The sequence below is a fragment of the Vigna radiata genome, chromosome 5, assembly GCF_000741045.1.
Source record: "Vigna radiata var. radiata cultivar VC1973A chromosome 5, Vradiata_ver6, whole genome shotgun sequence".
Lineage (NCBI taxonomy): Eukaryota > Viridiplantae > Streptophyta > Magnoliopsida > Fabales > Fabaceae > Vigna > Vigna radiata.
Window position 1 is genome coordinate 31996873 of NC_028355.1, and position 27316 is coordinate 32024188.

At 33.0% G+C, this 27316-nt stretch overlaps 4 protein-coding genes across 8 annotated transcripts; all 4 read right to left on the reverse strand.

Moving 5' to 3' along the window:
- Positions 1-2145: 2145 nt before the first annotated feature.
- Positions 2146-4633, reverse strand: LOC106761410 (transcription factor bHLH87-like). Its single transcript, XM_014644962.2, has 3 exons — positions 4209-4633; positions 3893-4006; positions 2146-3718 (listed from the first exon to the last, which is right to left on the reverse strand). The coding sequence occupies exon 3, from the start codon at positions 3623-3625 to the stop codon at positions 2306-2308; it is 1320 nt and encodes a 439-aa protein (XP_014500448.1). The 5' UTR covers positions 3626-3718; positions 3893-4006; positions 4209-4633; the 3' UTR covers positions 2146-2305.
- Positions 4634-10541: 5908 nt separating this feature from the next.
- Positions 10542-18241, reverse strand: LOC106762429 (uncharacterized RNA methyltransferase CT0009). Of its 5 annotated transcripts, XR_002668036.1 has the most exons (13): positions 17777-18241; positions 17471-17713; positions 17196-17372; positions 16538-16647; positions 16021-16129; positions 14483-14638; positions 14252-14367; positions 13998-14164; positions 13464-13594; positions 13254-13391; positions 12584-12668; positions 10735-10977; positions 10542-10647 (listed from the first exon to the last, which is right to left on the reverse strand). XR_002668036.1 is itself a non-coding variant. In XM_022781445.1 (11 exons), the coding sequence occupies exons 1-10, from the start codon at positions 17844-17846 to the stop codon at positions 13284-13286; spliced, it is 1377 nt and encodes a 458-aa protein (XP_022637166.1). In that variant the 5' UTR covers positions 17847-17977; the 3' UTR covers positions 11856-12668; positions 13254-13283. The 5 variants fall into 5 exon arrangements, 3 of the variants coding, with proteins under 3 accessions (XP_022637166.1, XP_014501822.1, XP_014501821.1); XR_001375818.2 differs by lacking the exons at positions 10542-10647; positions 10735-10977 and adding an exon at positions 11864-12364; XM_022781445.1 differs by lacking the exons at positions 10542-10647; positions 10735-10977 and having other exon boundaries at positions 11856-12668; positions 17471-17703; positions 17777-17977.
- Positions 18242-19044: 803 nt separating this feature from the next.
- LOC106759778 (IAA-amino acid hydrolase ILR1-like 4) lies at positions 19045-22737 on the reverse strand. Its single transcript, XM_014643116.2, has 5 exons — positions 22280-22737; positions 21918-22043; positions 20690-21004; positions 19953-20081; positions 19045-19749 (listed from the first exon to the last, which is right to left on the reverse strand). The coding sequence occupies exons 1-5, from the start codon at positions 22634-22636 to the stop codon at positions 19342-19344; spliced, it is 1335 nt and encodes a 444-aa protein (XP_014498602.1). The 5' UTR covers positions 22637-22737; the 3' UTR covers positions 19045-19341.
- A 3360-nt stretch (positions 22738-26097) lies between these two features.
- LOC106759810 (ESCRT-related protein CHMP1B) lies at positions 26098-27056 on the reverse strand. Its single transcript, XM_014643154.2, has one exon. It carries the CDS (start codon positions 26940-26942, stop codon positions 26331-26333), a length of 612 nt encoding a protein of 203 aa, XP_014498640.1. The 5' UTR covers positions 26943-27056; the 3' UTR covers positions 26098-26330.
- Between the last annotated feature and the right edge of the window lie 260 nt (positions 27057-27316).

The following is a 27316-nucleotide window of genomic DNA, read 5'->3' on the forward strand; positions in this document are numbered from 1 at the left end:
AGATTTATTATCTCTTTAACTTCATTAATAATAAATAAGATTCAATGCTAAATTATTATATTATAGTAAAAAAAATATTATACCGTTATAGTAATAAAAGTAATGAATTAGAAAATAAAAATAATTAATAAAAAAAAATTTAAAGAAAAGAGAGTTCTATATTATAAAAATGTACAACAATAAAAATAAGAAGTAAGATTATGTTATATAAACTATTTAATATATTATTGAACTAAATTTTACATGAGACAAAATTGTATAATTAAGGATATAATAAGATGAAAAATACTTTAAAAATATAAGAAAATTCAAAGAGAATAAGAGAAGACAAGTCTTTTATAATTATGTAAATGAAGTGTTTACACAAATCCTTTAAATTCAAAGTCAAACATTTTCGTTTTAAAAAATAAATAATAAATAAAATATTAAAATAAATAAAAATAATTAAATATGACACCTAAAAATTATTTGATTTACTAAAATTAATCATATTCATATTGAGCATAACATATCAAACAAAATGTATAATATAGAATGTGATAAGAAAGAAAATACCTTATAAGTATATTAATGGGATAGTATATATGAAGATCCAAACAATAATCATGAATTATCTGTCAAGATGGAAATAGTCTTGGATAATATCTATGAATTTATTTATCATTTTTAACTAAAATAATGAGTTAAGCAATAGATTTTAGAATATTGAAACACATTATTAACAAACAAAATTAAACAAAAACAAAATAAACACTTATTTCAACAAAATCTTTTAATAAAGAAACAACTGAAAAATAGTCTATAAAATATTCAAAACTTAATCACATTTTTTTGTCACGTTTTGAAGTAAATGAACTAAATCATAAACTAATATCTAGAAAATATTTGAATATTCATTATTTTTTCCATCAACCGGATACAAAGCAATGTTCAACTAAGAAATAATTTTTTTATATAATTTAACAATAGAATTTGTAATACTTTATTGATACTTTTTGCTACTAAAAAAAGGACTGGTAACATCAAGCCATGTTTATATTATTTCATGTAGCTATTTCTTATATGTTTCGAAACTTACACAAACAAGATGAATTGTATAAAGTTTATTATTATATAATGGACTATAGGTTTGTGTTTTATAGGCACCTTTGGTCTTAAATATAGATTTTGAAGTTATTAACTTTAGTGTTAGAGTGTTTTGAGTAGCAGTGATCTCTGAAGGAGAGGTAGGAGTTTGCTAGAAATATATAACATCAATCTGTGTCATACAAAGCTAGAGACATAAGATTTTAGAGAATAGAAAAAGAAAATGGTGGTTTTATATGTTAAACATGAGAGTGAAAGAAGTAGTGGGAGATCATGTAGAGTTGTATACTTGGTGATGATGAATGGTGAACAAAAAGTGGGAATAATTCTAAAGCATGACAGACGAAAGGCCGAAAGGGTTTCATTGCCACATGCAGATACAGTAGCATTGCAAAGAGGCATGTGCTTAGCTAAGATATTCGAGCCAAAGTAGAATAATCCATTTTCAGCCAAACCCACATCATGTTTCGTTGTAGCCGTCGTTATCATATTCATCATCATTAACAATATCATTAGTTACACTAATATTTAAGACCTACTTGGAACTTTTGAATAAGACACACGGCTTTCCTTTATCTATTGCTCATGACAAACACCCCTGCCAAAAAAGAAGAATATACACGTGCTCAGCAATGAGTTTAGAGCGATTTTCAAGAGCACGCTTTGGGTTGAATCAAGGAGACAGGACCACTGACTCAGTTCACTACTCTTGAGAGAATGTCTCTCTCATTTGTTTATTCATCTACCTTGAAGATCTCCAAGAAAACAAAAGCACTTTTAAGTACATGGATTGCATTAAACTATAGTTTAAAACCAACTTAAAGTGGCAATCACTTTCTAGCCCTTCATCTTAATCATGGGTGTTATAATTGCTAGACCTTTCTGTAAGCTAAAAGGTTGTGTAATTGGCTTTCCTTTACTTTCAAACCATCTTTCCTTCTTGAAAATAAAATTCAATGCCGTGGAAGCATTAAAAGCTTTAGTTTAGCCAAAAGTACCTTAATTCACTCACTTTTGCATGCACATAACTTATGATATAGCAACTAGAAATTGCCGTGATTGATGAAGAAAAATTAGGACATATATATAACAAAATTGAAGTTTTGGCTAGGACATATGAACATATGCTAATCAAAGTCACGAATGGAATATAATTAGAAGTTATGGGTTCTTAGACCCCTTTTTTTTTACATTTTTTTCTTCTCTCTCATGATAATAATCATTTCCGACCCTTGGACTGTTGGTTGTGGGTGTTGCCGCTAGGGTTTTGGACGGGGAAATGTGTTTGTACGGGAAAAGAAGAGTTGAAAGAGAAGGCTATGTTAGGAGGACAATTCATTGTGTCAAGCTTGTTACCTAAATTTTCTAGTGCTTTGACTTGTGCTCTGAGAAACTTGAGGTAGTTTGCAGCTTCATCAAGCATTGATGCAGTGTCCATCTTGCTTCCACCAGGCACAATCTTCTGCAAAACCCTAATCCTCTCACTTATTCTCTCCCTTCTTTCCCTGGCAGCCACAGTTTGTGGATCAGTTGATATCCTAACATTCTTCCTTTTAGGCTTTTCCACCACTTCCAATCCCAAGTTCACTGGCCTAAAAGCTGCAGCCCTATATATCATTTCCTTCATTTGTGCTATGGCCTCTGGATCAGGTTCTTCAAAGGAAGGTGACACAGATGAATTTGGCTGCTGGAAGTTGATATTTGATGAACCAGGATGCCTGTTCCATCTGGGTCTCTTGGACTTTGGTGAAGTCTCTGAGATAAGCCTGAAGCCACCTTCGGTGGCAAAAGAATTCTGAGCAACGCTGAAGCATGAATTGCTCCCTTTTGTGCAAATAACTTCAGAATCTATAACTCTTCCTTGACTGATATATTGATCAGAGAAGCTTTGAGACGCTGTTTCATCCAGCTCATTCACTGATGCATACCTCATGTCACTGTTTCTGGCATTGGAAGCATTGCTCTCAGATTCACCAGAGGAGACTGCGCTGCCATAACTGAAGTTACATAAGTTTCTGCAGTCAGATAAAATCATCATGGAAATCCCATCATCTTCGAGAGACGTGTCTGTGTTGCCATTCTTAGTAGCTGAAAGCAAGCAATCAAGTGACTCGAGAGAGCAGGTAGCCTTGACGTTTTGCGTGCCGCTGATAAGGTGTTGTTGCTGGTGGGCCATGTTGAAATCTGCTACATAATTGCTAGTTTGGTTCATATTCACCGAAAGGGACGGGCATGATTGAGATGTTAAAGCTTCTCCCCAACTGGCTCCAACTGTTCCTGATTTCACAGGCATGGTTGCTGTTCTTTGTGACAGATTCATATTTGGCAAGATACTCGTTATCTCAGAAGTGGATGGATGAACCATCTCCCTCGCTTTTTCAGAACTGTGATATGGATAACATGTTTGATTGTGAACATTCGAACAAAGGTGTGGCATGGAATGATGATACTCTCCTTCAAGGTCCTGAGGCTGACTGCTCCACAAGATCGGTATGTTACCAACAAGTTGTGATGAAGAATCCCAACTTAGACCGTCCATAGATGATTGGTTACTTGACAACAATCACTGATGAAGTGAAACTAAAAGAGATCCAGTTGACAGTTGAAAGACAAAATGATCCTTCTTAATCACCTATATATCATGTTGAAGACATATATCAGAAGCCCAAATTAACGTATATAATTCCAAATGTATTATTATGTGTAGTAGATAAATACCATGTTTCAAACAGGACTGTCTACATGTGTGAAAAACTAAAAAGTATATGTAAAGGTACAAATATGATTATAGTGTTAAAGGGCTTACCAATGCCAGATCTAGCTGTTTCCAGAACAAGAAAACTAAGCCAAGAGCCAAAAGGATGAGTAGAATCCTTGCTTGGGTCAGGAACTAGGGTGTAGCATTAGCTGCCTTCTTAAACTGAGTAGGATGAATATTGTGATAAAGGGAAAGAAAACAACCAAAGCTTATGTCAGACGGGGCAACTGAATTTTATGTACTGTTTCATTATGAATAGTAACAAAATGACTTTAAGTTTAGTTCAGTTCTGTGCTTCAAAACATTGACCAGATACGCTTAAAAACTGACGAGAGAATAAAAAGCGAGAAAATAAACATTGTACCTTCAGATGCCATGGAATACAAGTACTGAGGATGCAGTGTGTATGTTGAATGGAAGCTTATATAGATTGGAAGAACAAAAGGTACAAGCTTTTAGAATAAAAATATCGGAACTTGAGCAACTCTGTCAGGAAATGCTACAATAAATAGGCATCGATCATGTATTATGAGAAAAAGGAGAGGGTATAATATGCTTTGACAGTTTTTGAGCAGTACAATGGTTTTTGGAAAAGATAAGGCTAATGGGTGTGTAAGACTATATTTTTGCAGACAGGAACATGAAAATTTTGAATCTCAGCTAATTGAATATTTTATCATCTTTTTGTATTCTTTTTAAGTGGGGAAAGCTCTGACCTCTTTTTGGTTGCTTATGGATATTCCATGCGCACTGTAAAGTTGCAGTGAAAGTGAGAGCACCTATTCCAGCATCACTCTCTTTCCAAAGATTTTTGTTAATCATAGTATTAATCATAGCCTTGTGATGTTTTTCACTTTCTTCTATCGTAATTGTTTAAGTCCAAGTGGTAAATTCTTTGAGGAATCTACTGATTATATCAGAACCACAGTACTGACGTGTAAGATTCAACTTTCTGCAGTTTGAAAGGCTCCATCTTGAAATGCAACACTTCAAATTTTTTTAGTAAAAAGTACATAATACAGAGGCTTTTACAACTTTGTATATTGTTTAAAATACTGTAACTTTCTTTGTATATAACAGGTTATGAAAAGTGGGGATGAGAAAATGGTTTGGGAATAGTATTATTCTTAAGGGAATAATGGAACAGGAAAAGTGGTGGCAGAGTAGCAGAAATTAGGAGAAAGAGAAAGGTGTTTGGTATGGCAAAATGTGTGTCTGGTCAGGTTTGTGGTTATGTCTGAACTTTATAAGAGTTGAGTTGGTTTGATTTCATTGCATTGCTCTCATGGAGACAACGAAGGAGGGGTCTCATTTCTCATCAGCTCCTCACATGCACCCCATCATTACACTTCATTCAATGGCTTCTCATACCATTCAACTCTCTTCTTTCACCATTCATATTTCATTCCACATACTTGAATGAAAATTAGAATTTTACATTTTGGGTAAAAAATAAAAATAGACCATCATTAAAGATTTATTAACTCATTCCCTTAAAGTTAAATATGATTTTAGATAAAAAGGAATCATCTATGTGATTGAACTTAAGTTTTATTAATGTTTGATTTTTTCAATAAATCTCGTACATGTTTTGTTATTAACTGGTGATCAAGTTTAAGCTTTAAATGGTCATTTTTTTAGGATTTTAATATGTTAACAATTTTTTTTATAATAGACTATATATCATTATTTTATTAATTTGTTTAATTTTATTTTTAAAAAAATATTTAAAAAAGACTAATCACAGGTCACCATAAAAAAGTTGTAAAAAAAAATTATTAAAAACATTTTTTTTTCTACGTTATTGGTTAAGTATCAATATTTTTTAAGGTGAATATACGTCAGAATCCTGATTCATATCTTTACTGAAATTGTTCTTCTTTGTTATCTTGTTTCCATTCATGAACCTAAAAGTATAAACTTTTTTATGGAATTTATACTCTGTTACTTAAGACCTATAAAGGCTTTTACTTTTACATCAATAAGTCATTATAAGAGATAAAAAACTTTAAGGGCCAAAGAAGAATTATAGTGTAATTATTTTCTAAAATTTAGTAAATAAGTAAGTTATGTTTATAACAACATCTTCATAAAAAAAAAACGTTATTTTAAAACATGCCCTTTTTTTTAATGTTAAAATCTTATCTTAGCCGTACGTACCAGTTTAAATGTATTTTATTTAGAAGTCATTGTTTAAAAACCTAACTTTAGATTATTATATTTTAATTTTTGGATGAAGGCGTGTTTATAAATAGAACTTTAGTGATCTTTTTAGTGTATATTGAATCGGGTTTATAAATACAATTTTAAGCTTCTTTTTAAAATTAAGATAAGTTCGTATATTTGTAAGTATGATTTTAATACAAATTAAAAAATATTAAGTATGACTTCAACATGTTACACAATTCAGTATGATTTAGTTTAATTCAAATATATTTCTTTTAACGTTTTTAAAAAATGTAAAAATTATTGACCATATTAGTAAATTAAATAGCATTCATAATTTAAGTAGAGGAATTGTAGGTGGATACAAAGTGTTGAAGGTATCTACCATTCATCCCACTTCACACATTCAATTCTACCCAAAACCTTTCATTCAAATGTCATTTTCACCTTCTTATCTATTTCATCTACTCTTGTTTTTTTTTCTCCCATTTATAATAAAGTTTCAATTCAATATTTTGGCTTTATCTTCCATTTAAACCACTTCTTTTATTTTTTATATATGACATTTCTAAATATCAACATCATAATGTACATCTTATTATAAGAAAAAAAAATTACTAATTCATATAAGAGATCCTAATAATAAGGTCTTGAAATAAAAAAAAAAAATAAGATTCCAGTAATAAGAATATAAATTGTTTTTCTGACTTGTTAGTATTTTTTTTTTAACAATCATATAAAACATTAATAAAAGTGTAAGTCTTATAGAATTTTTACATTGAAATAAAAAATTTAAAACAAATTCTCAGACGTAGCGAAACATATTTAAATCTCTTGTATCATGACTAAACTTCATACTAATTATTGTGTTCATAAAACTTATATTAAGATTAGAGTCTTTTTAATTGGGAATTTGAGATTGAAAAGTTGCATATTATCTCATAAATATGCAGAAAATAATATTAATAAAAAATAGATTGTGACACCTAATAGCTTGATAACCTATCATATAACACCATTGAAAATTAAATTTTCTTCATACCATGATTATTCACTGATGGTAATTTCTTCCACAAGAATAAACAGAAAACAGTGTTCGAACTATGATGTCTGACGGCAGAAAGACCCATTCGTTTTCAATTTGGTGGGCCCCACTATGGCCTGCACTGAGCATATGCCTGCCCGGCCCAAGAACATAGGACGGTCCCGTCGGCTCGGCTCAATAACCAGCTGCTTACGGTCTCCAATTTAGAATTTTTTTATAATGTAGGGCCCACGATTTGTTTGACATGGCCACTTTTCATTGGTTCAAAGGCTCATCCACAACAAATCATTAAATATTTCTTTATTACGATTTACTCACCTCTTTGGATCAATATTTATACATTGGGATAAATATGTTTTTATTCCTATATTTTAGGACGATTTTGGTTTTAGTCCATCTTTCAAACTAAAGTATAATTTAGTCTTTCAACTTTATAAAACTCTGGTTTTAGTCTTTTTTACCAAATTTTTTTAACTTTATTTGTCGTTTCAAGCACGTTTCATTATAGCATTTGGATTGTTTACACTGTTTGACACATTTTTGCTTCAATATTAACTGAGAAATGCATTTGAAACAGCAAATAAAGTTAAAAAAATTTGGTAAAAAGGACTAAAACTAGAGTTTTCTAAAGTTGAAGGACTAAATTGTACCTTAGTTTGAAAGAAAGACCAAAACCAAAATCGTCTTAAAGTATAGAGATTAAAAACATATTTAACCACCATTTAAATTTTATAGTCCACTACACAATCTTACCACACATAAATAAATATATATATATATATATATATATATATATATATATATATTAGATACAAAGTCCCATATTGAATAAAAAAAAACAGACATGTTTTTATATATACATAATATGTTTATATATACATAAAATATCTTTATTTATAAGAATTTTTTTAAGTGGTACTAAAACCAAATATATGTAAATGGATAATAGAATATGAATTTATATATCCATAAGAAAAGTTTCAATGGTATTAAGTATATGTTTAATGGAGTAGTTTTTATGTTTAGATTATTTTTACTTAATCATGACATTTATTTTATCTTCCATATCTTTCCACTTTTTTTTTATCTTTCTCTTCTTATAATTAGGAACATTAATTTGTCACTCTCTCTCTCCTTTTTGAATTGTTTGAAAACAAGTTATTGCATAAGGATGGAAAGTTTAGAGAAAAAGTGAGATAAGCATGGAGCAATGATTTGAAGGAAAGAAGTGCAGGTTGTATATGGTTGAGCCAAATTCAAATTGATTAAAGCATTGAATAAAGATGGGTTGATGAACCCCACACCCATCACTATTACAATTTCTAGTCTTCACTTCAAACCATGAATCATACAATGCACACTTTTATTATATTATATCATAATCAACTTTTCAAACCTTCATTTCTACAAAGTACACAAATGCTGTTATAATTTAAGACAAGAATGGTCATTTAATACAAAAGTCTCCTCAATTACTTTTTTTTCTTTTCACAAAATATTATATATATTTAACACTTGCGTTGTAGATACTGACTTGTCACCCTTATTATATAAAGAAAATGCTTCTTTTATATAACTTCTCTTTTTAAATCTAATTTATTTTTATAAAAATAATTTGAAAAATAAAGTGTGTATTTATAAAAAAGAAAAAGATTATATAAAATTAAAAGATAATGTTGTAGAACGAGAAATCTCATTATTTAATATTAAAAATATTGATAAGATGACATACAATTATACACATGTATTAAAAAGATAACATTATCATAAAAGAATAAATTGTTTCATGTGTTAAATTATCTTTTCCTTGATAATTAAGTTTTACAAACAAACAAAAACACGCATAATTAACTTAATTAACATAAGTTAATATGAAGTAAAAATGAAAAAGAAATTATATATAAAGACAAAGAAGAGACAGATGCAGTAGCCTTTGGTAGTCTGAATAATGTGAACTGAGGTGTCCTTGCCAGCTCCACTGCAACATCACTCACCATGTGTTCTATGAAAACAATAATTTTTCAGTACTTTTTAACCACCATTTCTTTCTACATATCATGTTTACATAACTCCTATATTCTAGTACTTATGTTCTGGATTTAGGCAGAAGATTGAACCTTATTAATTATAGACGAGCTAAAGACATTATCTTTAGGTAGAGAAATGAAAGAAAGATGTCGGCCAAAGAAGAGATGGGATGAATGAAAGGATTAAGAGGAAAGGTGACTTGTCGTGGTCGTAAAAAAGCTTAAATTGCTCTCTTTTATGGCAGTGAGTGAGTGTTTTTGAATCCATGCATGCACATAGAAGAAGTTTGTCACATTCAATGGCCTTAGCTCAACAACCAAATAAAATGAAAGACCCTACAATGAAGGAAGATGATGATGTTGACTCCCACGTGCACACCACACCAGTCCCACACAATCATCCCTGTCATTTTCCCTTCCTCTCTTCCTCCTTCAACTTCAACCATTCTTCATTACACTTACCATCCACCTAACTTTTACTGCATGCACTACACAACTACATTCCAACAATGCTACAATCATTTTACCAAACTCCCAAATTTATAAAACTTTAATCCCTCATGCATTCTACCATAGAAAGTATGTCTGTTCTCTTAGTTTCAACCATAAGTTTACACTTCAATATTAACATTAATTACAATCTAAAACTGTAAAAGTTAATCAAAGTTCTAATAATACAACTTTTTAATCAGGGAATACAATTTTCTTAATTATATTGAAAAGATTAATCCTATAATTAATATTCCATCCACTCAAAATTATTCTATCCACCGTTTTAGCAAGTAACATTTTTTTCTTTCCATTCCATGGACCGGTTACTCTCCCGTTAAAAGTGATAACATACAATATTTTGATACTAACACTTGTAATTTTTATCGGATTTAGAATATATTAATACTCTTGAATATAGTGAAATTATATATGGAATTAATCTCTCATGTGTTGAATATACACATAGGGTCCTCTATTTATAGTAGAAGAAATATGGGTTAAGTCTAAAATATAAATAAAAAATAATAACAAACTAACTAAAAATAAAAGATAAATATAAAATAAAGATAATATATCTAACACTCCCCTTCAAGCTAGTGCATACAAATCGTATGTATCAAGCTTGTTACTAATATAATCCATAAAGACTTAGTCAAAATATTTGTTTCTGCACTCGAGTGACACCAAATTGTTAATGATCTGCAAGACGACATAGAAGACGAAATACAAACTCAGAAGACTCCCCTAAGCAACAAATCTGGGAGGTTGCTCCATGTAAATCTCTTCTTGCAAATCACCTTTGAGGAAAGCCACCCGTGGATGAAGAGGTAATTGTTGGAGAGTCACCACGATTATATATAAACTAACAAAAACCATATTTTCTATGAAAAAAAAACATATATATATATATATATATATATAAACGCAATGGTGACAAAAAGATATCAGAAGAGATAATAAAAGCCATGGATGAATACGAGAGAAATATTAAAAAACCCAAGATTTTCCAATCAAGGCACAACTCTGAATAGATGCTTGAGAGGAGACGAGACGTGCGACAACACACGATGAACCTGAAAGAGAAAAACGAGTTATCTCAATACTCTGAATTGCTACTAGACATTCCACAATGCACGACGAAAAGGGAGTAAATCCATAACTTTAAAAGGCACTAAGAGCGCGTAGGAGCTCCGATGAAGGCTGCGTTGATGGCATGATGGTCGTCTGGCCGAGACAATCAAAACCATGTGATCCTCAGTCGAAACTTGAACTTTAATAGTGACAATGGTGGACGATGGCACCGTCGACAGCGATAAATGGCACCATCACCGACATCGACGAGTGTAGTGGTAAAGACAACAAGATTTTTTTTCCTCAAAAGAACCTTTGGCTCTGATATCATGCTGAATACAGTGAAAAACTATATATGAGATTAATCTCCTTTGTGTTGAATATACACATAGAATTATCTATTTATAATAGAAGAAATATGAACTAAATCCAAAATACAAATAAAAAATAATAACAAACTAATTAAAAATAAAAAATAAATAAAAAATAAAAATAACATATCTAACAAATACAATAAAAACCCTAATCCATGATAATTAACAATTACAACTAATCCATGATAATTAACAATTACAACTCTGATTTATTTGTTGAAGTACATCTCCACTATTTTATTCATTTTTATAAGAAGGACAACTTTTAGAGGAGTCAAACCACACTTAGAATACAATCAATAAGTACGTTTAGTTTATAAGGATGTAATTCTTCTGAAATAAGCTTATTTTATAAAGGTAAATAATACCGTGATAACTTTCACATATATATTACATCTTAAGATTTATTTATATTATAAAGGCATAACATTTTCTATTATTATTATTAAAAGACGTTGTAGAGTGGTTGTTAAAAAGATGTGAAATGATAATTTTGTTATTTTAATCACGGTTGCATGCCAGGCTTGACGTGCTTAAAAAATGGAATACAATTCCAAATCTGTCATGGGACCTGAATTATAGACAAAAATAAGGAAAAGGACTCATTAGAATCCCCCTCCCGCTCAAATGACCTACGTCTCATCGCTCTCATTTATCTTCAAAGGATTCGCCAATCCAGCACAATTTAAAAGTAATATTTTTAAATTCATATCAGATTTCAATTAACTGGATAAATTATTGACATGGGGAGAAAACAATATGGTGTCTCACACCATTTAAAGTCCTAGCCTTGTTTATGAATATTACAGAGTAGAGTTTGAATAAATTACCATACTCCGTCTTTCTGTGTTCTGTGTCCATGTCTTTTAAGAAACGAAAATAGTATTAAAACTAAACCTTTAAGAAAAAAATTGTTTTTTTTTTATTGTTACTTGTTTTGTTACACTGTGTCAACTAAACATTTTCAATTCATAGACATACATCATAGTTTTTCATTTCCAAATCATAAACTCTACCATTAAAACACATCTATTACCTATTATTGTCTAATAACTATTACATTAAATTGCTTATTATTGTACTCTAAAACATACAAAACTCCAAGTTTTTAATAAACAACTCATTTAATTATATTATATTTAAATTTACCCTAACAAAACTCTCCGATTAACATAACTGTTTCTTCTAGCTTTCATTCTTTTTCCCTATGTTCCGACTTTTCATGTATATTATCTCATATCAAGCTTGCTTCTTTCATGGCCGATTTCTTAGTAATGGAGCTCCTCTCTACATCTCCATCTTCATGTTTCCCATTCGTCAAGATACCCTCACCCTCAACCGTAACCTAACCATAAATAACTATAAGTATAACCATAATTGTTACCCTAATCCACATTTGGATGCTGCTAAGCATGAATCCAATCTTTTGGAACCTCTGCATAAATACTAATGTATGAGAAACTTTTGTAGGCTTGCAACAGTGTAATCCATGCTTGTTTTCCAATGCTATAACCATTCAAAATGAATTTTTGGTCGGCAAAGCATTAATATAATAGTATCACACCTTGCAGCATAAATGTACGAGTTTTCCTATTTATCGCCTTGAAGATCAAACCTTGATTTTGATCTTGTATTAAGCTTGTAATTCCCTGAAAGTTATGCAAGAAACAGATAAATAAAGGAGGAAACAAGTAAACAAACAACAGTCCAACTGTAAAGAAAAAGAATTTGAACTAGTACGGATTGTCCATAACTCAAAACTGTGCATTGCGAAAATTCATTAACAGGCAATGTTACAGAGATAACCTATAACTTGACTGCATTGATAGTTAGCTGCAGCCATTTAATAAAGTCTCGAGAGCAGGGTAACCATACTGTATGCTGAATAGAAGAAGAGAATATGAGATTGATAATTTTTATAGCAGTTTCTTATAGCCATGAGCTCATGGATGTAACTCGGTTAATCCAGCAGAGCAGCATAGATCCAGAGTGCAGTCATCCATTGAATTCTAAATTTTACAGTCATTTTCTTTAAAAAATAGTAATTACAAATGGCATCTATAGTAATTACAAATGGAATCTATAGGCCTATTAGTTAGCCTTTTGCAAAATCTAGACCATAAGAATTAAATGATTTAGATATTCCAAAAAAATCACTAAAAGTTCTTCAGCCTCCAAGATGTAAACTCCCAAATAGTCCCAAATGTAGCAGAGCAAATAAAATAGTGCCCAACCTTGAAATGGAAGTTTTAATTGATCATAGATTACTGAAGCTCCAGAAGGCAAACACACTCAATATGAGGTGTGTGTGGGAACATGTCAACCGGCTGTAGGCTTATTAGTTTGTAACATCCTTTTGTATTCTGTTCAGCCTACACAAAACCTTCAACAGCTCAAATAATTGTATCTCAAAGCACAAGAACATAAAATAAAATGACACATACCACGTCATGACAAAGAAAATCAAGATCACGTGCACATGTGGCAGGATTACATGACACATACACTATGCGAGGTGCCTTAAGATTAAGCAGGAATTTAATCAACTTCATGTGCATTCCTGGACGATTGGGATCTGCATTTTGTTTACACATGTGAGAAGTGCAATGCATTGGTATACACAAAAACACAGTGAATCTTGTCAATTACAATTTCCAGTCTGTCATAAGAAAATTTCCTGCCTGTATATCGAAGTCTTGATCAGGCATTTACAAATACCAGTATAAATTAGCACATCTCCCTCCATACAAAATGTCAATGGAAGCAAGTTCCCCTCAATTGTACACAAATCAGTGCAATGGTTAAATGAAATGAAATTAAAGTAATGAGAAGAACACGGTGAATAACTGGCAAATCAAATAAGTAGAAGGATATCTCCATATGTACTTCTGGTTAAGACTATATTCAAGTAAATAGCTTTCAGCAGAACAAGCAAAAGAAAAAGTAGGAATAAAGAAACTTAGAAGGAGCATTGAAACCTGAAATGACGATATCAGGTTTAGGAAAATTCTTCCCAAAATTTTCATCAATCTTATTGAGATCTCCCTGGATAAATGTTGCATTCTGTATGCCATTTATCTTGGCATTAAGACAAGCATCTGCGATGGCTTGAGGAACTACTTCATAGCCATAAACATGCCTTACCCTGATATAGATTGGAAGACAAAATTAATCTGATTGTTTCACATTTTATCCTAAAATACTTAAACACCAGATCAAGACAAAAGGTTACCTTCTAGCAAGCGTCAGACCTATGGTGCCTGTTCCACAAAACAGGTCAAGGACAATTTCAGAGCCATCACCCTTGACACCAGCACAATCTTCTATAAGCTTATATAAAACCTCTGCCTAGAAAGGAAAACAAAAAAGATTATTTTCTTGCCAGATGACCATGGCTAAATTTAAGAAATAAAATATGGGACCAGATAAAGAGAATGCCAATTATTTTGGGATTACTGCAAACCTGATAAGTGTTTGTTTGAAAGAAAGAGTTTGCTGATATTTGGAATGTAAGCCCTCTTAATGTCTCTGTGATGCTAGATTTCCCATACAAAGTGTATTCTTCCTCTCCAACCGATGTGTTACCAACAGAAGTATTTACATTATTAACTACACTTACCTAGCGTTCATATAAAGAAGTTTTAATGGTATTAAAAGCAATAAATACATACAATTTCAAGTTAGCAAGGTCATCTCCATGCGAAAATTTCCAAAAAAGTTCCATATGACTGTTGGCTTTAAAATATTGACTAAAAATTGCATTGCGAACTGCTAGAGATGTAATTTAAAAACCATCCATATGCCTTCACCAAAACAGCTTAACCTTTTGGGATACTTGGTTCGTGACACTGTAACAAAACCTCTACAACCGACAACCAAGTGGTCTAGAGTTCAATCCTCTGTCATCACTGTTCTTCTAATAAAAATTGAATTTCTGCACAATGTTGATGAGTGCATCAGGTCTGTGTACTATCCATGCTTCAAGTTTAACAGACTCTTGAATGAAAGAGATGTTAGAAAATTAAGCTTGTCAAAAAAAAAAATCCAGAAGTTTGCCCATACAACTTAAATGTTAATGAATATATTTCATACTTCCGGAGAAAAACATTGAGAGACTTGAGATTAAAACGGAAAAATATTTCTAGAGGACGTCAAGAACCCTTCTCTTAGTTCTATATTTATATATTAGAAGATTGATACAATAGAAAGACTAAACATCAAAAGCATTGTCCTAGGCTACTTGGACAGAGAAATAGGTGCAGAGGTTATCTAACACTCAACCTCCTACCTTAGACTTAATGATTACATGGATTTTCTAATTATTTCAACAGAGAGTGAGGTACCCCATTGATGCAATATATATGTGTTTGAGACTGAGGAAAGGTACAAATCAGTAAAAAGGAGTACAGCCTATGAGCCTTCTAGATACAACAAAAACAGCTTTATAGTTGTAAACAACTATTTTAACAATTAAGTTAAAGAAATTTCTTCCGCATCTCCCTTTTGTTGCTTCTTTCAAAGCAAGTTTAAGTGTCATCCTCTCCCCAATATAGTACTATAATTGCAGATCCTACTCCCTATATATGCCACTAAAAATTAATCTAGCAAGTAGGGATATATCAAATTAACAATAATTGGTAAGGACCACTAACTTCCCTAAAAGCTTAATACACAACCCCTCATGTTATGCATCCTAGAAGCGTGGAGAATGCACAAATCCCATTTTACCTTGTTCATAAACTCCATTATAAAAAAATGCAAGCAGTAGCACAGATCAAACTCTAGACCTTTTGATCAAAGAGGCTTACCTTGTCAAGACCAACTATTGCAAAAGGCTTAAGTTGATAGGTGGAAGTACTATCTTCAACAGAAACAAAAATTATTTCGATTACATATTTCAAGAGTTTGGACAGTTAAGGAGGATCCACATTCATAAGAAAAGAAAAAAAAAATTATATATATATATATATATATATATATATATATATATTGACTACGAACCACTTCAGGAAATGCAGAAACTTTATCAACAAGGAACTTCAACAGGTCTGGCTTGTAGGAAGAGCTCACAAAGTTGACCATAACTTCAGGCTGACCAGTTGTGACATCCCTGGTACAAAAATCATATAATAATAATGATAAAAAAAGGTCTCCTTCAAATTCAGAGATATAAGAATGTATTGAAGGTACAAGGACAAGTGTAATTTATGTGAAAAAATAACTATGAACACTCTTTAACTCTTAAGTATACGCCTGACTATGCAGAACATCAAATTTTGCTACCAAGTTATTCAGTTTGCTGCAAAAAGAAATAAATTACTATTCCATCCCTCCCAGTTGCTATTTCCAACAAATCCATTCATACATTCCCATGGACTAGTTTTTAGAAAAATTGTTATAGTTTGTAACTGGGTCTAATGCAATGTTTGACCTGTTACACTAGAGTATAGTCACAACTACAATATCCATGTGTACCTAAAACAATTAAGTGAGGGATCACAAGATGTAACTTATATACCTTCCCGATCTCAGCATCAAATGCTTAAGAAATCCCTTGTGTGAATGAACATCATATGGAGAAAAACCAAGTTGTGGATCTCTCCAACATTCTTGGATGGCTGCAAGTACCTGTTCAGACAACAATTATATCTAGCAAAACCACTGCACTGGAAAAGCAGCAAAAGTAAAGACAAGAAAGGAAGCAAAAGGCAGTGAAACAAGACAATGGAAGTCATTATAATGTCAGTGCTCCTCGGTATCAATTTTCAAGGAAGTTCTTTTCAGTTAGGTGCACGTCTCGTCAAAGAGATCAGGATAGTCAAAAGCTTCAAATGGCGGAAAACTAAAAGGCACACCCTCCAAGACACATACACATCTAACTTTCTCAGGGGGAATAATCATCATAATGATCAAGAATAGTTTTGTCTTAGTGGCTCAGGGTTTTGTAAGCAAACTAAATTTCTATTTCTACTATAAATGGGATTCCCTGAACTCGGATTTTTTTACCTCGTTTGCTTATGAGAGATTTTAACGTTTAAAGACGGCAAATCTAGATAAAAGAACAGCATTGGATTGGCTCCTTAGGCAACCTATCCTGTTCGAAGTATATTAAAAAAACATAACTGCATACACACTATACAAGCTTGCAATTGCAAATAAAGCATAACACTGCATACCTTATTAGCAGGATGAGATTGCAATAAGCACTTGTCAACATTTAAAATTTTATCAAAAAAACCCGGAGCATGCAATCCCAGCGCAAAATTCTCGTTTTCATCATCAGCATCATCAGCACGTCGCTCATGCAGTAATTCTCTAGGCAGCCATCTTTGGGGACCAAAGGAGAATTCCATCTGCATACGCAAGCATGTAAAACACACTACACAAGTCATTTACTCACCAGGAGTCGATGTCTGGTTAAAAAAGAACTAGCACAAACAACAGCACCAACCTTATTCCTATAATGAAACTGGATATCACAAGGTACAATTGGCTTCATAACGCCGTGCAACTGAACCACTTCGCGCGAAAACTTTCCCACGTGAATCAACAAGTCACGGACCTGCTCTTCCTTGGCTCTGAGCTGAGCCTCGTAGGACAAATTCTGCGTCTTGCAGCCTCCACAATACGGAGCGTAAACACAAGGAGCATCCACAATGTCGCGTGGAGGAGTTATGGTCTTCACTTTAGTTACCTGTGTTTTGTTAATTAAATCGGAAAAGGAATAGAAATCAAAGAGAAGAGAAGAGGTAGCTACCTCGGCGTAATTTCCCTTTTTGCGAGTGACGCGGCCAATGAAATGTTCTCCGGGAAGTGCGCGGTCGCATAGGACAACGAAGCCGGTTTCTGTGACCTTGCAGAGGCCCTTGCCTTTGAAGGCGAGGGACTCGCACACGAGTTCAAGGGTTTGGCCACGCTTCGGGAAGTACGAATTAGGTTTGGGAATGGGTGGTTTGGGTTCGACGTCCTCGGCGAGAGAACAAGAGAGAGTACACAGAGAAGAAGAATAACCACAAGGTCGAAACCTTCGAATATGCAGTGGCAGAGCGTTGGTTAAGTTTGAAATGCTCGCCATTTCGCCGTTGGTTCCACCCTTAACGCTGCACCGACCAAACACTGTGCGACGGAATGTTGAGTTTCGCGGCGGACACGTTATAACTATATCATCAACAAGGTTGGAGTTCGAGGGATAGACCAGCACCTGTTCCGCCACAGTGTCCTTTTCAACCCCATATAAAAAAAAAAAAAAAAAAAAAAAAAAAAAGTAAACTCCTTAATTTTTCTATATATTTGTTTTAAGTTTTAAAATAATCAAAAGCCAAAAAAAAATTAAAGTTTCCAACTGCTTCTAGTAAAATTTGATGTTTTTTTTATTATTATAAACCAACATAAACTAGTTTCTTCTTCAATTAAAATCTCTAAAATCTAATTATAACTTTCATATTAGAATCATTTTAAGCTGCATTTTGATCTTCATATCATGGCCACTCTTCTCACCAAGGGGTAATCTACTCTCATATTTTCTTACCAATTTTATCTCTTGTCCTTTGACACTTACAAGTTACAAATATTAACTGAAATGTTAATTCAACTGAAGTAAAAATCTAATCTTAAATTTGCTATTATTATTTTATATATGTGTTGAAAGTATTAATCCATAAATACTTCTCATCTTTTAGCAAACAGGAAGTATATGCAAAGAAAGCCTTAGGTAGCCTATTTCAAATTTGAATGTGATAATGATCATAAAGGAATAAATTTTTATACTTTTTTAGAAAAAAAAGTAAATAAAAAGTAAGAATAAATAATATCAAATCAACGTATGTGTATCAAAATATCATTTTTCATATCAATTAGCTTAAAAGAAAAGTTAACATGATATTGGAGTTAATATTTCATTTTGATAAATCATCTTTCCATGCATAAAAGAAAGGGAGTGGTGGAAAGTCTCACATTTTCTATCTCAATTCTTAAGAATTTTATATGTAATTCAAAGCTCTATGCTGTAGGAATTGATAATTCACCTTTTTCAAAAACCAGTTGTCTCCATATCCAGGACATTGAATCTAAACCACATTTCATACCAGTAGCAGATGCTTGAATGAATTTGAAATTGCAGAAAATATCAAATTAAAGTTGCCTGTTCTATCCGATTTGATTTACCCCCAAGATCAGCAGGGTTAATGATTACAATGTGGAAGCTCTGTGGAATTATTTTAATTTGAATAGCATACATTTACAGCAAAGGATGTGTAAAACCAGTTCCACAGTACCTCGTGATTGCACCAATAAATAACCCAACATGACTTGCAATGAACTGTGCTATAATTCATCGTGATGGTTTCCCTCCACTACTGGTACTTGTTGATGTAATTTAAGAAGGTAGCTAGTAGCTAATGATGCATGAAGTGCAGCTCCATAAGGAAGTGCATCTTCATTGACTTTGTAATATGGAGAGTGTGGTAACTCAAGACGCTCAACATTGGCATCCTCCATTCCAAGGAGGAAGAAGTACCCTGGAAAAACCTCTTGATAGAATGCAAAGTCCTCAGATCCCATCAATGGTTGCAAGTCCTTAACTTTATTGCTACCAATTAAACTCCCAGCAACACTTTGAAAGAATTCATGCAAGTCACCATTGTTCACTGTAGGGGGGAAGAAAGGTTTCTCTTCATCGAGAAAGTCGACTGTTGCATTGCATCTCTGCACTGCAGCTTGCCCAGTGATAACCTAAAAAATAACTCAGCCTTAGCCCCTGATAGAATTGCAGTGAAAACTACAATGGTAAAATCATTTCTTGGTTCAAAAGCCAAATAAGTTTGACAACAAAGGAGAAAAGGCCTGAATTGGGATATTCTCATGCAACTTTTTCACCAAACAAGTACACATAAAGAGAGACAAATGTACAGATGAATTTATTCTTCACAACAAACCTGCTCGATCCGATGTCTCAGTTGCATGAAACTTTCTTTTGAAAAAGCTCGAAAGGTGCCACCAATTGTGACAGAGTCTGGAATAACATTGAAAGCACCACCTCCTTGAAATTTTCCTACTGTCAGAACCTGTGGAGATATTTTTTATGTTAGGAAGACACGGAAGATTGGTCCATAAACAATGAATTATTTCAGGAAACAAGGCCTTCATTATATTCAATAAACAGTCGGACAAATAATACTGTAGTAAGTTTCTCAATATGTGTGTGTGTGTGTGTTGCCACAAGAGTGGGCAAAGCAGAGAGCCTCCAAGTCACTACTGTATAAGTTGGCCAGAATTGCTGTTTCCTGATAGATATCTTTGCCAAAGACCCTTAAAACAAAAAGCTTTCAATGCTTCATATAATGACGAAAGGCATAAGGTCTCAATTCTCAAATTAAGAGACAAAAAGGTGGGACCGATACTTCCAAATTATATGTAGATGACAAAAGAGAGTGAATGAAAGAAAACAAGGGAAACTAAAATTGCTAATGATATTGGTTTGAAGCTAAGGCTCAGCTTATACTCTCCAGCTTCCCTTAGTTCTTTCCCATGCCCACACATAGTCTATATGAGAATATACAAGACAGAATGGCCAGTCTAGTAGTCCTGGTTTAAAAAAAGGTACAAACTGAAAACTCTTGAACAACAATAAAGGGTAGGTGGGTAGGGCCAGATTGCAATGAAATAAGGTTACCTGGGAGTCCAGAGGATTGGCCTCACGAGATACAATATGCTGTAAGCTAACAATGACATTGGAAGCTGCCAATATTGGGTCTATAGAGTGCTGAGGGATAGCTGCATGACCTCCCCTGCCATTTATTGTTGCTTCAAAGAAGCCACTTCCTGCAAAGACAGGACCTGCCCTGGCAGCCACTTCACCAATAGGAAAGGTAGGTGTAATATGCAATCCAAATATGGCAGAGATATTTTCCAAGACTCCAGCATCTAAAATTTTCCTAGCCCCTGCACCTCCTTCTTCGGCTGGTTGAAAAACAAGAACAACAGTTCCCTGTGGAGACAAAGTAAGAAATGCTATCAATTATTCAATAAAGAACTAAAACAATTAAACAACAAAACTGAGAAAAGAAAGTGGTGAGTTCCATTGGTAATTTCAAGTATCTGTCTTGGAATAGTAGATGGTACAGAGACCAGCCTTTTCCTTTTCGTTTTCTATTTCTTCTTGACATGTTATGTCTTTTTAATACTAAAGTTGCATACCAGGAGATAAGAGTACTGAAAGTTCGTTACATAGAAAGTTTGCATAATGAGAAATCATAATTGCCAACAATTTGCCAAACAGATGTCATGTTTGACTTTGACACGATTACGATAAATAAAAAAGGCAGAAAAAAATTTAGGAGAAAAAATTCTTTGACACACGACACATTATTTCTTGCTCTGTTATTATAAAAATCATGTTAAATAAGTAAAGGTGTGTCACCCTTTCATTACCCAAAATTTAATCAGCAAAAGCACATAACAATCAGAAGAGTCGCAATCTTTAGTGAAAAGGTAAGGAATCTCAAACAGCTGTTGGTATTTCAAATAGGTAGTTACTTGGAATACGTGCATAACAAAGCATAACTATTCAATCAAAAAGAGATGGGAGTCAGTACTGCATCTTTGTGGTACTATCCAACCAATCCTATTTAATTGTTTACTTATTCATCCGTTGAAAATTTATTCTATCAATTTTTCATTAAAGCTTGAAATGTTTTGGTTTTCTCTTCAAGAATAACTAATCATTTAGAGGAGTCATATCTCATATTCTTGAGAAGATGGTAAAACTGGAAGCAGTGTAAGTCTCCCCACTCAAAAACTATTTGAAGATAAATACTTCTCCAAAGCATTTAAACTATCAGTAGATCAGCGCCTTGTCTGTGTATAAACTATAAGTATAAAAAAAAAGTCAAAAACCATACTCGAATCTCATTTTCATGCTCCTTGAGAATCTTTGCCGCACCGAGAAGCATGGCGACATGAGCATCATGACCACAAGCATGCATCTTTCCAGGTACTTTACTCTTGTGCTCCCATTCCACCAGTTCCTATGTTTGAAGACAGAAAAAAAAAAAAAATCAACGAAAAATATACACTAAACAGTGTAGCAAATGGAAATACAACCTATAAATTGGAAATGGGTAGGAGTATTAATAATGAAAAAATTGATTAATAAATCAAACTCATCCATAAAAAGTATAGTAATAATTGAAAAGCTAGAAACCTGATACAATTAGAAGAAGAAGGTAAAAAATAAATGAAAAAGAATAAAAATCATGTAGACCTGCATAGGAAGAGCATCCATATCAGCTCTTAATGCTACAAAAGGAGGGAGCCCAGTCCCTATGAAGCCAATAACACCAGTGACTGCAACTGGGTATTTATATGAGATGCCCAATTTATCCAATTCCACTCTTATCAGTTCACTGGTCTGAAATTCCTCATAACCCAGCTCTGGGTTCTCGTGAATCTTCCTCCTGATACCCACCATCCAATCAAAAAGCTGAGGATCCTTCGCTAAATCTAGGAACTTGGTGGTGGAGATTGCATGTGAGCTGAAGGAGGATTCTGAGAAAATGGGTGTTGCAACAAGGAGATGAAAAAAGATGAACAAGTTGACCCTACTGAAGAAAAAAGCCATGGCTGCTTTGAACTTAGAGGTGGGTCTGGGAAAGAACAGTGAAGAAGATCAACCAACAAAAAAACACTCCAGTCACCAAACTATGCAATTGTTGTTCTTATTGTGTTACACATGACTGACAACATTTATTTTTGCCATTTTTATAGAATTTTGTTTCGGACATTTTTTTAAATTACTTTATTTATTTGCACTGTTAAATATTTTTATACCTCTACACAGATGGTCAATTATAATAAATATTATAATTATATAACAATTATTATTTTTTTAAAACGATTAGTCATCAGAAATCTCATCTCGTGGTGTTGACATGGAAATTAAATACTCTAAGCAACAAGAATTTTGTTCATCGTCCGACAACATTTTTCGATATTTTAAAGCAAAACAATGTTGATTTGGACTGATTTCTTGAATATTTCATTGCATTTGAAACTTGAGTTAAAATAAATATTTTTATAGGAAATTAAATTAATTTGTTCCTAGATATTTTTTTTCAGTCTCACTTTTTAAGAAAAATTATAATTTCTAATTTTATTCTTTTAAATCTCACTTGTCTATTTGTGATAAATGTCAGTGTTTATAATAGACGTTTTTGGATAAAGTAATTAATAACATTTATAAACTAGTTGTAATAGAAAATGGCGTTCTCTAATTTTAAAAGTATAACGTTTGAGATAAATCTATTTGGTCTCTAAAATCATTGTTAATTAAAAAAATATTAATTATAAAACCATTAAATTTAAAATTTCATGTCTAACTCAAATTTTATTAATTTTTTTACAATTATTTAAAGAAAAAATATTTAGAAAATAGTATATTGTTTTAAAATATATATTAAAATGTATGGTATGGACGGTGATAAGGAATATATAGAAAATAAAAAAAACGTGTGGATTTGAGCATGTGGCCCTGTAACGTCCAATCAAAGCTGGTGCGTAGGCCACATCTCAGCACGTGACAATTTTCATTTGTTCACTCTCTCTCACATCACATCACGCTTTCCCTTTTTTTCCGATATATTTTAATTTTATATACTCCAAATGCAAACAAATATTAATTTATTTGGAAGCAAGTCAGAATATGAAAATAAGTAACATCACAATATTTTGGATTAATATTATTATCAATTACTTTAAGCACTTTATTTTGGTGAACTAAATAGTCTTATAGTTAAGAAAAGAGAGAGTAATATGATTACTTTATGTTTAATTTCTATAAACTATATTGCTATTTTTACATTTTTTAATGTTTTTTAAAAATCTTTATATTTATTAGTTTGTTTCAACGTAATTAATAAAGAAGATATATTGATTAAAATAATAAAATAATTTAAACAAAAAATACTCGAGTAACTAACCAAATCATGAAAAGATAATTTGAAATATATTTGCTTATATCCTTTTTCAGGAATTTCTGGCGCTTTTCTTTTTTTAGAATACTTAAAATAGTAAAAATATTATTTTGAATTATACATTTCATATTTTTATGAATGAACTATCCAGAATTATTTAAATAATTTATTTTAATTTAAAAAATATTTTTTACTAGTATTTCGAAATCATCATTTCATGTAATCATATTTTAAAATATATTACAAAATATGTGTAATTTGATAGTTTATAACTTTTTTAAAATAAAATTCTTTTAAATGTATCAAAGATTTTGTGACAGGTGTATTTTGTTCATCGAACATATTTATGAAATGAAGAATAAAAGTAGGGGCGTAGGAAGAAAATCTCTATTCTTCATTCTTGTGTGGACAGCTTCGGCCCATTTTGTTTGTATGGGCCCCATGAAAAAGCCCAACAGATAAGCAGACAGAACTAGATGTTTGTTTGTCGGTGTTTTGTCCTTTGTTCATTTCCTTTACGTTCTCACTTTTTCTTTCTGGACGTGTCTCTTCCTATTCGTAAACCCAGCAATTAATTTGCTTAATTTCTGTTATTATCACTATATGTATCGTATGTCCGTGTGATCAATGTTCCTAATCTTGAAAAGTTCAATCCTGAAGTTATTTATTGAAAAAACTTTATTTTGTATCTAAGAATGTGTTTTTCATTTAACTCTATAGTTATGTTTGGTTGTCTTCTTTGATAAATACGACGTTGGAGTTTCAAGGGACTAATCTTAGATTGTATTGGAATTCTCGTCAACAACATGCTAAGGAGACATGAAGACTGGTTTAGAAATTAGCAGAAAATTGTACTGTGGAATAGTACAACAACATACGAATTGTCACTCTGTCTTCTTTTATTGATGAATCAAAATGGAATAGTGGATGACTGGGAAAACAATATATCATTTGGCTCTTCTGAGCACTTTCTATTGTTGCCTGACATTCTGAATTCCATTATACACCGAATATTAACTAGAGAGACTGTCAATGGTGGGGACAGCTAATATATCACAAATTGTTATCATTTGAAATGATCGATTAGACATGTGTAGTTATTATTTGTATAGTGTAATTCGTTGATGGACTGTGCTTTATTGAATGGCAAAAATGATATCTTTTTGAAATTGTTGGAATCAGATGCCGCATAATTGTCACTAATTTTGCATTGTAATTAGTAATTGCGCTCTCGATGTAAAGAATATTTGTATACATTTGAAATATTTGCATTTGGCATTGGCAAGTTTCCATAGGAAGTTAATTGCCCTTGAGGTAAAGCAACAGAGGATCCTTATTGTTTTTCCTTTTATAATAATAGCAAGTCTAATACATGAAAATATGAAGTACCAGTGCGTAGTGCTGTTATATGGATAAGTCGTTACAAAACTCTCATGGTTTTGTAATTCACAGAAGACGCTATAGAAGCTTCCATCTGCAACTCATTCTTATAAAGTATTTTTCCTGTCTGGCTTATTCTAGACAGTTTAGAGGAACATCCGGCAGTATTCAGTAAGTTTAGCAGAAGTTGGTAAATGATGTTGGTGTTTTATAGAAAAAACGCTAGTCCAATACATTTTATAGCTTCAGGCATGATACTCCACGAAATCATGTTTAATATAGGTAAAAGATGCAAAACCTACAACCCAATAGTTCCAGTTGAGATACAATGGAGAGTCTTAAATGAATTTGGATTCTTGCTGAGCTTTGGGTACTGTTCTTGTACCAGCAGAGAATCTGGACTGGTCTTCAAAGCAGTACCAGACATAAACTTAATCAGCTTCTGGTGACAATAAGGAAGAACATGCTCATGTGCAGTATAGCTCCCTTTTGTGGCCATGTTGGTTCTGGCTCATTTCTCTGACCTATGTTTATTCGTTCTGCTTCGCTGTTAATGTAAAACAGTCTAGTCTACATACGACACCTTATCTCTGGGATTTACATATAAACTATTTCAATGTTTGCCTCTCATTTGAAAAACATGAAATGCTATCTAATATCATAATTTTTGGATTCCAAACCAAAATTTGAGGTCATTTTACATCAACAAGCATATTATCACCAGATGTTATTTGAAAAGACAAATACAAGCATTGTATAAACGTATTAAGTATTCACACGATGAGACTAACATAAAGAGAAGTCATAATACCACTCAAGAGTAAAGACCAAATAACAACCGAATTCAGATTAATATACAGAAAACATATAGCATTGCATATTCAGCTATGGAAAAGGATAGTAACAGATGATGATGATGATAGTGACGATGATGCCACAGTATTAATTGATTAATTAATTACGTTAACCTCTAGCCTTGAGTTCGGCGAGGCGGCGAGACAAGTCGTCCTCGTCGACCTTGTCGGCTTCCTTGGTCGGAACGGCGTGAGCGGCGGGCTGAGGGAGGCCGACGGAGACCTCGAGACCGTAGTCGTCGGCGACCTGCTGCATGAGGCTGTTGACCTCTCCTTCGGGAGTGGAGAGAGAGGTCGATCCAGCCATGGCGCTCTCCATGAACTCCGCCTGGACCTCCATGTTCACGAACTGCTTCTCGAACTGGTCCATGGTCTCCGACATCTTCTGCAGGTTCCCGGTAGCCAGCGATGACTCCAGCGATTTCACGATGTTTCCCATCGACTTGCTGATAGTCGCCATCTTCGCCTGCGTGTCAAGCCGCGCCACCACGGCGTCGAGGCGTGAGGCCAAGCGGAGGTAATTCATCTGCTCGGTGCGCTTCCGGATGGCGTTTTCCGCGTAGATCCGCGCGCCGTCCATGTTGCCTTTCTCGATCGCCTTCTTCACCTTGAGCTTCTCCGCCTTCTCCTCCTTCTCGCACTTGCGCGATTGACGCTGTAGCGACTTTGACGTGAATTTCAACTCCATGATCTGGTTCATCAGCTTCTCCGTGTTCCCCATCGTCACCGATTCGCTTAGCTTAGGGTTTTTCGATTCCCAAAATTCAGAAAGAGAAATAGAAGAGGAATGGAATTTCGAATTTTGAGTTAATTTGAAAGAGAGACCTTTCTTACGTTCCTCTTTATGGCTTCTTTTTCTATGTGTGGAATAATTGACTGGGCTGGGCTCCTTCCACGAAAATACTCTCTCACACTCTCCGCGTTACCCTTCTCACACGGCCCAAACTCTGTATCTATTATTAATATTCAAAACTTTTAAGCAACAAAATTATTTATGTAAACAATTTCTATGTATTATTGACCAATCCAAAAAATTAAATGAACAAAATTTTACTATTAATAATTTTAAATAATGTGATATCTGCACCTATCTTC

Excerpts from the sequence above, each read along its gene's own strand:
- LOC106761410 (XM_014644962.2), bottom strand. The coding sequence starts at position 3,625 with ATGGACGGTCTAAGTTGGGATTCTTCATCACAACTTGTTGGTAACATA.
- LOC106762429 (XM_014646336.2), bottom strand. The coding sequence starts at position 18,094 with ATGGCGAGCATTTCAAACTTAACCAACGCTCTGCCACTGCATATTCGA. Across the intron at positions 14,368-14,482 it reads TTCAAACAAACACTTATCAG|GCAGAGGTTTTATATAAGCT; the intron begins GTTTGCAGTAAT and ends TTTCCTTTCTAG. Across the intron at positions 14,165-14,251 it reads GGTCTGACGCTTGCTAGAAG|GGTAAGGCATGTTTATGGCT; the intron begins GTAACCTTTTGT and ends AATCTATATCAG.
- LOC106759778 (XM_014643116.2), bottom strand. The coding sequence starts at position 22,636 with ATGGCTTTTTTCTTCAGTAGGGTCAACTTGTTCATCTTTTTTCATCTC. Across the intron at positions 22,044-22,279 it reads TGGATGCTCTTCCTATGCAG|GAACTGGTGGAATGGGAGCA; the intron begins GTCTACATGATT and ends CTTCAAACATAG. Across the intron at positions 21,005-21,917 it reads AGCATGAAAATGAGATTCGA|GGAACTGTTGTTCTTGTTTT; the intron begins GTATGGTTTTTG and ends TTGTCTCCACAG.
- LOC106759810 (XM_014643154.2), bottom strand. The coding sequence starts at position 26,942 with ATGGGGAACACGGAGAAGCTGATGAACCAGATCATGGAGTTGAAATTC.